Here is an 11,953-nt window from a genome sequence, read left to right as displayed (position 1 = left end):
AACATTCCTTGCCCCAAGCTAGCACAGATAGATACTATAATGCCTGGTGTGAGCTAATGTGCCTAGAAGGCACCTAGATGAGAAAGTTACCTTCTATCCCAGCACCCTTTTAAGACTCAATGCAATGACTTGAAAAAAAAAAAACTGTATTTAATCATAGCTACACATTTCCCTAAATGCAGGATTTATATTGTTTGTTTCCTGCAGTCAGAGACATAATGGGCAAAGATAAAGCTGCCAGGAGTGGGAATTTGGCCTTGGTTTCCAGCTGATAGTTTTCCCCTTGATGACTTTTGGAGAGAATTCTAAAATCTTGTAGATGTAGATTATGTTTATGGGAATTATTACTTTGTGGTTAATTTGACAAAATGTCTTGTAAGGGATGCTCTGAAAGTTATCTGCAATTGATGGGCAGAGGAATCCTGCGTTCTGTGTACCTAAGCATTAGTCCAGAAAGGGGGTTAGGAGGCGTTTGCTTTGCAGCTATCCACTCTTTAGTCTCCTAATCATTTGGGGCCTTAACATTAAGGATATTGTAACCTTCATAAAATAGGGCCAGTTACTTGACTTGGGGCACTACTCTTCACTTGCTTGGTTACTACTGAGGAAAAAAAATACAGATGCCCCTGAAAAATGTATTTCCTGTTATATATATATTACAGCCTAGCAGGCTTTGCTTTCCATTCTGGAAGAATGGGAAACTTCTTCCTATCTAGCATGTTTGTGCAGCCTTAATTTCCCAGACATGTCACTTGAAGTGCATTAGTTCTTAATTATTTGCTTTTATCTGACCACTTTGCTGCTCAGTTTGCCATTACATCTTCCTACTACTCATTACAAAGGCAGTGAATGTCCAAACCAATACCCCAGCTTTGATAGCATTGAGAAGGGACCTCTGGAGGTTGCTGGTAGCAGTATGTGTGGAGTAGTAGAAAGCGATACACACTGAAATAGGCAGGAAAGAGAAATTAGGCCAACGCTAAGCAGAAGGGTGGCATCTGTGACATTTTGGATGCTGCCTCATGAAAGAGTAAGAAAGAAAGGCTGTGATGTCTAACCACTCTCTCTATGTCTTTTACAGGAATTGCTGTGGAAGCCTCTCTTCCCCACCTTTAACCAAAAGGTCTGCATTTACAAAGAAGTGCAATATGAGACTATATTTCTGCAAGGCTGTCCCCCAGATGTTGATCCGTCTTTCACCTACCCTGTAGCTCTCAGTTGTCACTGTGACCTGTGTGACATGGATTCCAGTGACTGTACTGTTACGGGCATTGGGCCTGATTCCTGCAGCAGCCAAAATCTCCCTGCCTGATAAATAAGGGTGACTAATAAATGCGGTGCTAGGCCAACAATAGTGCATATACTTGTAGCGGTGCTTTACTGAATGGAACTCTGACATCCTTTATTCCAGTCCTTGCATGCTCACTCTATCTCCTCTTCTGTCTAAAGGACCATATATTACAAGATCCCACCCTGATTATACTCTTATACTCTTTCTGCTTCTGAGAACAGTGTGAACTCTAAAATGAATTTTAACATCCTGGTCTTAGATTTTTTTTTTTACTTCTGCCCTAAGAAAACCTATGTTTTAGAAAGCAAAGCCAAACTGTTATGCATCTGGAAGGCTAATTTGAATACAATATATATGAGCTGCTATAATTTGGCAGTTGTAAACCAGAAGAAGGGTTGCTGTGGGGATTTATAAGGAAGCAAGCAATTAGGGTTCCAATCAGGGTTTGAACGTCTGATTGCTGAGAATGGAGGTGCAGTCCAGCACATCTCAAATGTGAGAGGTTGAAAAAAGAATCCCCTCCATGCCTTTTTACTCCTTGTCCATCTATTAAAGTGCCCCCTTCTCCTTTGAAAGACTTTAGATCATTCAGTATATGCTCTTTGAGAGATATGGGATCTTGGGCCAGAATTTCACAACATACCTCACAATAGGATCACTTTTACTTTCCCCCTCCCTGCATTCAATTATCTCACCATACCAAAATTAAGTGAAAACCCACTGGGGAACTTGGGAGGCTGGACTGAACTGTTAGTGTGCTCTAAACACAGCAAAACTAGGTGATATTCCTAAAATTGCAGCAGATGGGAGTGAGAAACAGAATTAATCTCAGGAAAGGTCAACTTGAATGAAAATGTGTAATATTTTTTAATAGAGAGGAACAAAAAAAAAATACAAATGAGAAAAAAAGAATATTCTCCAGAAAGGAAGCATCTTCCCAGTTTACAGAGATGATTTCAGCACTGGGTGACATTGGAGAAGCATCCTCCTCTGTCCTCAGATGAGGTCTCTGAGGATGTCATCCTCCATGATGCTGGGGGCAGGAACCTGCTGCAGGCCTGGTTGAGAAACAGGCCCTCGGGGACCAGCGTTCATTAACATTTGACCTGGGGGTAAGAAGGGACAACACCAAGAGGCGTTAGAACAGCAACGAAAAAGAATATCTTGTTACAGGATGAGCTATAGTGGTCTACTTAATTTCCATTTAACATCCACTGGGGCATTTTGAACAAAGGCTTGACTTAGAAAAGAAGCCTAATAAAAGATTTGGCCCTTCACTTCTCTTCCTTCCCAGAAATAGCTAATACAGTATATTGTTCCCATTAGTTAATGAATCCCTCTTAGGATAGCCAGAGCTAGCATAATCACAGCTCTTACCTCACTATACATTACTGTATTTCACATCTGTTGCCCATGTTCTACAAATAATAACCTGCTCAACCAGTTACTGACATATACTCCTCTCAAATCTACCTCCTCCAACTCTGCAAGTGAATGTGCCTTGATGAAAGAAATAGGCCCTTTCTCCAAAAGCCAAAATCCTACCCAATTCTCAGATGCAGTTGTTTCTGGGTTGGGAGTAGCAGCAATAGTTTTTTTGTCAACTCAGACCAAGTCCACTCCATACCTTGCAATTGTGGCCGTGGTGCCATCTGGGTTGGCCACTGCTGCCCAGGAGCTTGGTGCATGAGAGGCTGTCCAGGAAGCTGAAGCTGTTGCTGTCCAGGAGGCTGATGCCCAAGAGTCTGCCCCATGGGCTGGTGTGGTAACATTCCTGAAGACCCTTGCTGTAGGTGGTGAAGGGGCTGCTGGGATTGAGGGACTCCAGCTTGGGGCTGCATATGAAAGAGGAGGAAGCATATAATTCTTTTCGGACTATTACAAGTGCCAGCAAAGCTAAGCTAAGCAATGCAGCCACTTCTCTTTGCTCTTAGAAGCAAAGGAGATGCGGTAGTGGACTGCTCTAACATTTCAGTAAACTTCTTCAATTATTAAAAAATGTGAAGAAATGGTGGGGGAGGGGAACCCTTGTGGATAGCAAAAGATAGCACTCACCGGCTGTTGACTCAAAAGAAGGCTTCGGAGCTGAGGGTTGGCTCCTGGATTTTGGGGCCGAAGCATGGCCCCTCCTTGGGTGGCCTGTGGCCCAGCCTGGGGGGGACCCTGTGCTTGTGGAGGTTGGTTGGTAGGTGGGGCAGCTGGCTGAGGTTGCTGCACTCGGAGCTGCAACTATGAAAAGGAGAAGAAATATTTCATTGCTTTCAAGAATGTACACAGAAATTGATATATTTTCCATAAATCTGAAGACCCATGCAAAGGTGGTGCAGGTAACCACCAATAAACATGGGGCTAGTGCCAAAAAGAATGTGATTTTTTGCTGCTCTCACTATATGGAGTGCAGCTGAAGGACTTCTGCAATGACCAAATAATATAAAGATACAAAGAGACCTTGCCTGAAGGCAAGTTAAATGAGGAAAAGTCCTTTTAAGCCAAAGTAATATTTAGGAGAAAATGAACCATAATAGGAACATATTTGTGTTCTTCATCATTAGAATGAAAAAATAATGAGGGCTTATATATGGAAAGCTAGGCAAGCATTGGGTGACTCCAACCATAATGCTGTTTCTGGTATATGTCATGCTGAAGGCCACTTTGCTAATTAGTATAGTGAAAAGTACATTAAATTTGTTTAATAGTTAAATGCCATTCTTTTTTAAATAACATCTTTTCCACTTATCATCTTAACTTTAGTTTTGTTGGCAATATCTGGCAGGGTATGGGAAGCTATGTGCAAAGTCCCAGTTATGAAATGAGACTGCTGAATTAACCCAAAGATAAATTTGCTTAGCCTCCATCCTCTTTCCATCCAGAGTACCATCTTATAGGACCGAATAACTAGAACAGCAAGAAAAGAATGATTCCAAGATGGGATGAATTTACTTTAAAAAAATACAGCAGCTCCCACTTCCACAAGGGACTCACCAAACCTTGTTGCCGTTCTTCCATGATTCCCACTTGAGGCATACTGGGGCTCACCTGTTGCCCACCCATCTGTAAAAAGATAAAGGGAAGTGCACATCCAACAAGGAGTGGTCAGTGAAGCAAAAAGATAGATAATACAGTTCTGAGCCCGGACATGCTGCCAAGAGATGGATAGCTCTCTTTTGCCTTGTGTGGCTGCTGCCTGAAGACAGTTAGAGCAAAATCTACTCTGCCTCATGCCTTACCTGCTGCTGGACTCCTGGAGTTACTGGCAAAGTGCCAGGCTGCTTTGCCAGGAAGGGCTGTGTGTTGGGTGTGGACCCCATGGGTTGAGAACCCCCCATCTGCTATAAAGAGAGATGAAGAAGAAATAAATTCGAGCCTTTTGAAGTCCAAAATATTCTGAGTGTACTCCCATACAGAAGCACTAATACAACATTTTGTACAAATACAAAAATGTTGGTTCAGGAGTTAAAGCTAAAGATACAATATGCTTAGAAATGGCACAGCTCTAATTTATTACGAAGCAAAAAATACTGTAAGAAATATATTCAATGAGACCTGGAGCTATTTACAATACAATCTGAGGTAATTTTTCAACACACTCAGAAGTAATTTTAAGGTAGCTCTAGAACTCAACAGATTCATTCTGCTGAAAAGCTTGAACCTAGAGCTGAGGGGGAAATAAGAAGAAGAGGATCAGCTACTGACCTTTTGCTGCTGAACTTGTTTATGGTTAGTGATGACTTGACGGATCCCGTTGACAAAACCACTCTGGTCATAAGGAATGAGCCCCATGAAGATTTTCTTCTTGGAGGAGTAGAGCAGCATCAGCACTCGCACCTCACAAGGTGTTGTGTGAGGGAAGTGGACACAGCCAGCCTGCTCATGTAACAAAAAAAGGGAAGGATACTGAGAAATATCCTTCCAAGGTGAAATCTTTTGCCCCCTTGTTTTTTATATTTGTATGCTGTATTGCTCTTTTCTCAGGAATCACAGAGTCATTTAATATCAGAAAAAAATATCAAAGTCAAGAAGAAATTTTAAAACTACATTGGCCAAAACTAAATCCACCAGGAAGAACAGAAGAACACAGATAATAAGTATACTAATGCAATTTATAAAACTGAGCTACTAATGCACTTCCAAAATCTGGAACCTCTATAATAATGTCACCGAAACTGAGACGGTCCTCACTAATCATCCCATTTCTTCAACACTACCATCAAAGGATCGCTTCTAGCAATCTTCAGAGAATAAGCCCCACTGATGTGTCATTAAGATCATGATTTACCAGCTACAATTATAGGATTTCTACTATCATAAGCAAGTGAACTCAATTCTAGGATTTATAACATTCTAGGCAAGTAACTTCACCAACATGCTCAGACATTTCCCATTAAAATAACTTTCTATGGCTACCATAAAAAAGTGCCAGTAATATTAGAAATTTTATGTACTGGAGTACTGGTATATACAGTTATATGTATCTTGATACTTTTGGCTATTGTATCAGTTTACTCATCAGGCAGCTTTCCAGACAGGAAAGAAAACAGACTGCCTTAACCATCATGACCAAGCCTCAACTGGAAGCTTCTACTTCAACTTAGTTGAATCTCTTTTAACCATGCCCACATCCTAGCAATTGTAGAATCTTACAAATCCATTGCCCATGATGCGATAGAGACCCTTGAGGGATTCCAAGTCCTTGTTGGTGAAATGGAACTGCACCATGCGAGAATTGCGGAACAGGTGACCCAGAGTTGTCTGTGAAGAAGGAATGGATTAATTCAGTTGGAACCAAATCTGTGTATACTCCAAGCCATGCTAATTTGTCAATACTTTCAAATAAGATAAATTTCTGGGAAATCCAATGATGCTAAAAGCAAAGCTGAAGGACAATAGCTATCCTGTAATACTAATTCTATAAATCTAACAATCTAAGAACAGCTGATATATAATAATACAAGAGATTTCAAAATAGGCAGGGAAGCAGTTTCAGACACCTCCATCAATTTAACCATATACCCTTTTTTTTCCTTCACGTGTCAGTACATAAGACTTTCAGAAGAAAAGCTTGCCCACCCACAGCGTGGCATCTGTCATGCTCATAGAAGCAGACCATCTTTCACTGTTTAATCCTTCTAAAAATTGTTCAGCATGACAAGGCTGTTCCCGTACCATTGTTACAACTAAGATCACTATAACAACAAGACTAGCAAGCCCAATAAAAGGCATAAATCAGATTTGCCAACCCCAGCCTCAATATTGCAACTACAGAATTTCCATAAATCTTAAGGACTGGCCTCTTTACCCAAATGCCCCTCAGGTCATCTGCATGTTTCTTTGCTGCCCTTAATAATGAAGAAAAATACATTAGAATAAAGACTGGTTGGACAAGGGTAAGATTTTAATTTCATCCAGCAAACCCTGCAGGGTGGATAAAGAGAGATTGGAAGAAGGTGAATTTAGACCAGTGTTTCTCAACTTTGGCAACTTTAAGATATGCAGATTTCAACTCCTGGAATTCCTGTTAGCATAGTTGACTAGGGAATTCTGGGAATTGAAGGCTGCATATCTTAAAAGTTGCTAAGGTTGAGAAACACCGATTTAGACCTTGCTTCCACACTGATCCCTGTAGATGAGTGTGTACAGGTCAAAGTTCTAACCAGTGCCACTATATTTATCTGGGCAATTCTTAAAATACTTTGGCAGTATCAGGGTCCCATTCATTCTGCAAAATGTTGCCCATCCCTGTGAAGCGTTAGTTCACAATCTGCCTTCAAAAATCACATACATTTCACTTACCAAGAGCTGTTGGGGAATTAACTGCATAATGAGCTTCTGGGGCCACTGCTCAGCCTTCCTACAACAAAGCAAGGAGAGTCAGCTGTGCTTTTCCCATCCCAGCTCTGCTTAGAATAACTGTTATCATTTAACACATATGAATAACTGAAAATGCAATTCTCCAAATGTTAATGTAACTTGGGGGACAATGTGCTTAAGAGCTGAGGAATGACGACTGTGTTGTAGTGAAAAGAGACTCACGTAAATGAAGAAATTGAACAGAGTATCATGGAAAAGGACATGACTGACTGAAACACTGATGACACTGAATACTGCAACATTTTGTTACATATCTCACTTGTTTCATCTACTTTAATCACTGCCTATTAAAACATTCAAAACTATGTATGGTTAAAATAATTTGCACACATTTGTAAGCAATTAAAAACTAAAGTACAATAGCAGATAGTATGTACACTATGTATTTACCATATAGTATTTAAGTCTTTAGCTCAATTGTAGCAACTTTTAAGATGAGTCGACGTCAGTTCCCCAAATTCCTCAACTAGCACTGGTTTAAAACACTGAGCTAAAGATACCTGGTAGGAAATCAGCATCCCATCATGCTTTAATCTGAGACATAGTCAGCAGGGTCTTCAGGGGAGGAGGGTTCACATTTATAACCACCACAAAGGTTCTATTCCAGATTAATAGTAGGACTTCTAGTTTTTTTAAGAGGGGAGAGAACTTGTTTCAGCAATTCCCAACTTTTGAAAGTTAGTTCCACTCTTTTTGTTAGTTCCGTTCAGACTCTGTAGTCACAAAAGAGCTTATAAATTAGAAAAATAGCCTATGGGTGGAAGGAAACTGCCCACCATTAAAATAGACAAGGATGGCAATGTATTAGAATTGACTACTTTCCTACTCATTGCACCTCTAATATATTTTTCAGTCTTCTTCCATCATAAATCCTCCAAAATTCAGCTTGTTTCTATCAGTATCAGGACGCCAGTTTTGAGTTCATCTCCCTGCTCTCAAATAATCAACAAAGTGTGTCTTTTTTCTGTTAAATGAACCAGCGGCACTCACAAGTTCTCTCCTTGATTGACATACACCTGGCAAGGCAGGGAACGTGTGAGTTTGGTATTGGAATCCACAGAAGTTGGCTTCGGCTTCTAGGAAAAGAGGATGGGATACATGGTCAAAATGCATCAGGATAAGGAGCTCCTATGAATCTTTCTTCTTTCCTTTCCATAATTCAGCTCTCACCTCCTGCCATTCCAGCACCCCACTCCATGCCATCACTTTGTTTGGGATAGATTGCTGGGGTGCTCCAATTTGTGCCTGTGTCGGCTGAGTCACATTCATACTGTTGGGAGGCATGCCACTAGCCTGGATAGAGAAAGAAGAGATGGACAAAAGTCAGTTGGCAAGCCAGTCACATCCTGATGAAAAAGAAAAATGATACGATTTGTGTGAATGTCTGCATCCCACTGCCAAAGTATCATATGTACCATGGCTGAGGCACCAGATTGTGGGGAAGCTTGCACAGGTGGCTGAACCAGCAGGCCGGAGCCTGTGGTTACTGTGGAGACCAGACTAGACTGAGATGAGGCAGGGAGCTTTTGAGTCAGAGCTGGAACAGAGCCTGTTGGAAGGGTCTGCGTAGGAGCTTGACTGAAAGCTGGTTGCATGGTATTCAAGGAAGGGACTGTTCAGAAAAAAGAAAGAAAAAACATGGATGTATAAACCCACAACCCATAATCATCACCCCTTCTGATCCTCTGTTCTAATATCCTCCCCACATCCAAGCCTAAACTTTGAAGCACTGCTTTTAGCCCCAATTCTGGGAGACACGCAGGGACTCACAGCGGGTGCCTAGACCGGTCTTTTGGTTCTTGGCGGCTTCCACAGCAGACTGAGCAGCTGCCTGGGCTGCAGTGAGAGTAGTGGGTTGTGTAACCTAAACCAGAAAGAAGCAATCAGGAGATTTTTGAAAGGAAAGGGCGCAACCCATTTGTTACTCGAGGGCAAAAAATGTACCTGATATGGTTGAGAAACTTGGGGCAGAACCTGTGGTTGTGCCGGAGGGAGTGGAGGAGGAACTGGGGGAGGCTGAGATACAGGTTGTTTGGGCTGCAGGCTGTTATTGGTTGCTCCTGCTCCTCCTACTGCATGCAGAGAAGAGAAGTTGATATTAAGTATAGACAATAAATTATATACAGGGTTTGCAAGAAATATTATTCATCATCACAAGGGACACATTCCACACCAATTACATCTTGTTCATAAACATGCACAAATACAAGCATGCGAAGCGGATGAAAATCCACAAACCTTATTTCCATCCTGCCCCCCCATTATGGAACATTCCATCCTCTGTGGTTCAGGAAGCCTAAGCTGCCAGGGAACCTATTGACTATTTAATCTTGAGCAGGGGGTTGGATAGAAGTCCTCCAAGGTCCCTTTCAACTTTGTTATGCTATTATCCATTCCTTCATTTATAAAACTTATTGGCCGCCCATCTTACCGTAGGGTGACTCTGGGTGGCTTACAGTTACATCTAAGCTAAAACATAACAAGCTAAAATCAAACATTAAAACCAAAGACACATGGGGAGGGCGGAGGTGAAGAGGGGGAAAGGTGAGATCTGTTATTACTCAACCAACTACCTCCATTTCGTTGATCTGCCCCTGGGGCCCCAATCCCACTGGCACAGCCACGTCTTTAAGCTCTTACGAAAAGATAGGAGGGTTGGGGCCGATAGGAGGATTGGGATCGCGTCCGGGGGGGGGACAGGAGCCACAACATAGAAGGCCCTCATCCTGGACCCCGCCAACTGGAAGAACCGGGCTGACGGGACCGGTGGCATGCCTCCTCTATTATTTTACTCCATTAAACATTTGGCATACTGGAACTGTCTTCATCCCATTACATCAGTTTGCCTCACCCAATTAGGCAGGGAAGGTATGTGGCAGCCGAAGTATTCCAGTTGGTGGGATCCAGGAGAAGAGCCTTCCCTACTGTTGCTCTTGCCCTATGGAACACTGTCTTTTCTGAAGATGAGGTGCAGCCAAAAGGCTGGCTAGGGTCATAAAAGCCCCCTGCCTTTTAATCAATTCTTAACATGCATTTATTTTTTTTTCTGTTTTTAAGCTTTTAATATTTTATTGAACACAGCCCAGAATTCCTCTGTGAGGGAAATGTGGTTCTTAAATATGACAAACAAACAAGTATAGAAACAAATAATAAAAGTTACAGAATAACTTTTTAAAAAATAATTTGATCATAGATCATTGTTTTTACCAGGCTGGGTGATGCATTGGAACTTGGGAACTATTTTCATATTTTGACTCTTACCATTGCTTACTCAAATGAATTTGCTATTTTGTATAAACAAAATAAAATAATCAAGTCCTAGCTGTACTTGTAATATATCCTGCAACCCTCCAGCTACCATCCCTCCACCAAAAATGCTATAGTTCACTCTTGGCACCAACAAGTTACCCATCCCAGTGCAATCATTATAGCCATTAGAAACATACTAGCATACTAAGCTTAAAAATGATTTAAATGAAGAAAATGAGCAGGATGTAGGATGCACCCAATTAGCTGAAATTGAAGCCGCCCTTGATCAGTATTACTTGTAATTATTTTTCAATTTAACTAATTATGTCTAAAATGCTATATTCCAAATTTTTATATAATTAGTTTTCTCCCTAGAAATCTAATCAGATAATTACAGGAACCGAATAAGCCTGTAATTAATTTCAAGTTGTAACAGGGAAAGAGTCAGGCAAGTCCAAGGACCAATATAAAATCTCACTGCTGCCTCTCCTCTCTTCCTTGCCCTTTGTGGGATACTAAACACCGCTTTTCATTCTTATCTAGGTTAAACTCGTAACAATCCAGTATGATCTATTCTAACCCCATCCGTATTTCCAAGACCAGCTCTTACCTGGAAGTATCATACCACGGATAAGGATCATGTGCCGGGGGTCCTGGCTGTAGTCTTTCAACTGAGTCTCCAACATGTTCCCTGTCACAGATTTCTCAAAGAGAATGCGCAAAGCTGGCAGTTTCCGTGGGGAGATAATAGAAAAGTGAATTCCCCGCTGGGGAAGAAAAAGAGAGTCACTAAAGAGAGAAATGAACCATACATTTCTTCCCTATTTAGTTTTGAGGTGGAGATTTCTGCAGACTTATTCCTAAACTGTGGACATTACTTCTAGTTACCAGTAGTCTTCTAGCATGTTGCAAAGTGACTTATAACTGCAGATAATGTGTAAAGACATTATTGTATCATCTTTGTTAAAACTTAACTGATCTGCTTAATTCCCAGATTAGTAGACCGCTATCTTGAAAGCAACATTGGTAGAACATTGGTAGAAAGACAAACTACATGTACAGTACAAAAATCTGCTACATCCCCAACCTTGGATAGCCCCAGATTTTTGAAATAAATTTCAAATTTCCCCAATGCCATAGGGTTGGCAAACTCAAGAAACAAGAATTGCACATATTTTGGATAGCCATCTGGTCATGATAAAAACATAATCTTGGAAGAAATAACTGAAGCAAACCAGTTAAGTGGAAATGTTTCTTTTAAATGTTTCTTTTTAAAACTCTGCGTTGTGGCTGTTTCTCCCACTTGCTGAATTTCTTGTGCTTCTGTGCCTAATCCTCAGTCTCTCACACCCAACCAACAAGGCCATGGATAGCAACTATGGAATCTGAAGCCCACAGCCTGGCATGTGCCCAGTTGAGGTAAACTGAAGAAAAACATCTAACCATCTATTCCTTCCCATTTTCTTCCTTTAGCTTTCCTCCTTAGCCATAGCTATTTCATAAAACTTTATAAGATTATTTCAAATGTTTTCTCACTTGGGTGCT

General features: G+C 41.2%; 1 protein-coding gene across 7 annotated transcripts in view; it reads right to left on the bottom strand.

Annotated features, from left to right (window-relative positions):
• Nucleotides 1-2,134: 2,134 nt before the first annotated feature.
• Nucleotides 2,135-11,953, bottom strand: part of MED25 (mediator complex subunit 25) — a 22,997-nt gene continuing 13,178 nt past the window's right edge. For 3 of the 7 annotated variants that reach the window (XM_087917057.1, XM_026710769.2, XM_087917054.1), the window contains exons 7-20: nt 11,019-11,175; nt 9,104-9,231; nt 8,930-9,023; nt 8,575-8,771; nt 8,330-8,452; nt 8,150-8,235; nt 7,082-7,139; nt 5,933-6,040; nt 4,985-5,155; nt 4,519-4,620; nt 4,274-4,342; nt 3,347-3,520; nt 2,919-3,126; nt 2,135-2,397 (exon numbers count right to left, since the gene is read on the bottom strand). In XM_087917057.1, the coding sequence (XP_087773183.1) occupies nt 2,288-2,397; nt 2,919-3,126; nt 3,347-3,520; nt 4,274-4,342; nt 4,519-4,620; nt 4,985-5,155; nt 5,933-6,040; nt 7,082-7,139; nt 8,150-8,235; nt 8,330-8,452; nt 8,575-8,771; nt 8,930-9,023; nt 9,104-9,231; nt 11,019-11,175 (1,785 nt within the window). In that variant the 3' untranslated portion in view covers nt 2,135-2,287. The remainder of the gene's footprint in view (nt 2,398-2,918; nt 3,127-3,346; nt 3,521-4,273; nt 4,343-4,518; nt 4,621-4,984; nt 5,156-5,932; nt 6,041-7,081; nt 7,140-8,149; nt 8,236-8,329; nt 8,453-8,574; nt 8,772-8,929; nt 9,024-9,103; nt 9,232-11,018; nt 11,176-11,953) is intronic. The other 4 variants (XM_087917058.1, XM_026710771.2, XM_087917055.1 and 1 more) reach the window with 2 other exon arrangements.

The sequence above is a fragment of the Pseudonaja textilis genome, chromosome Z, assembly GCF_049901715.1.
Source record: "Pseudonaja textilis isolate UNSWEBS1 chromosome Z, rPseTex1.2, whole genome shotgun sequence".
NCBI classification, from domain to species: domain Eukaryota; kingdom Metazoa; phylum Chordata; class Lepidosauria; order Squamata; family Elapidae; genus Pseudonaja; species Pseudonaja textilis.
This window is presented reverse-complemented; position numbering and strand designations above follow the sequence as displayed.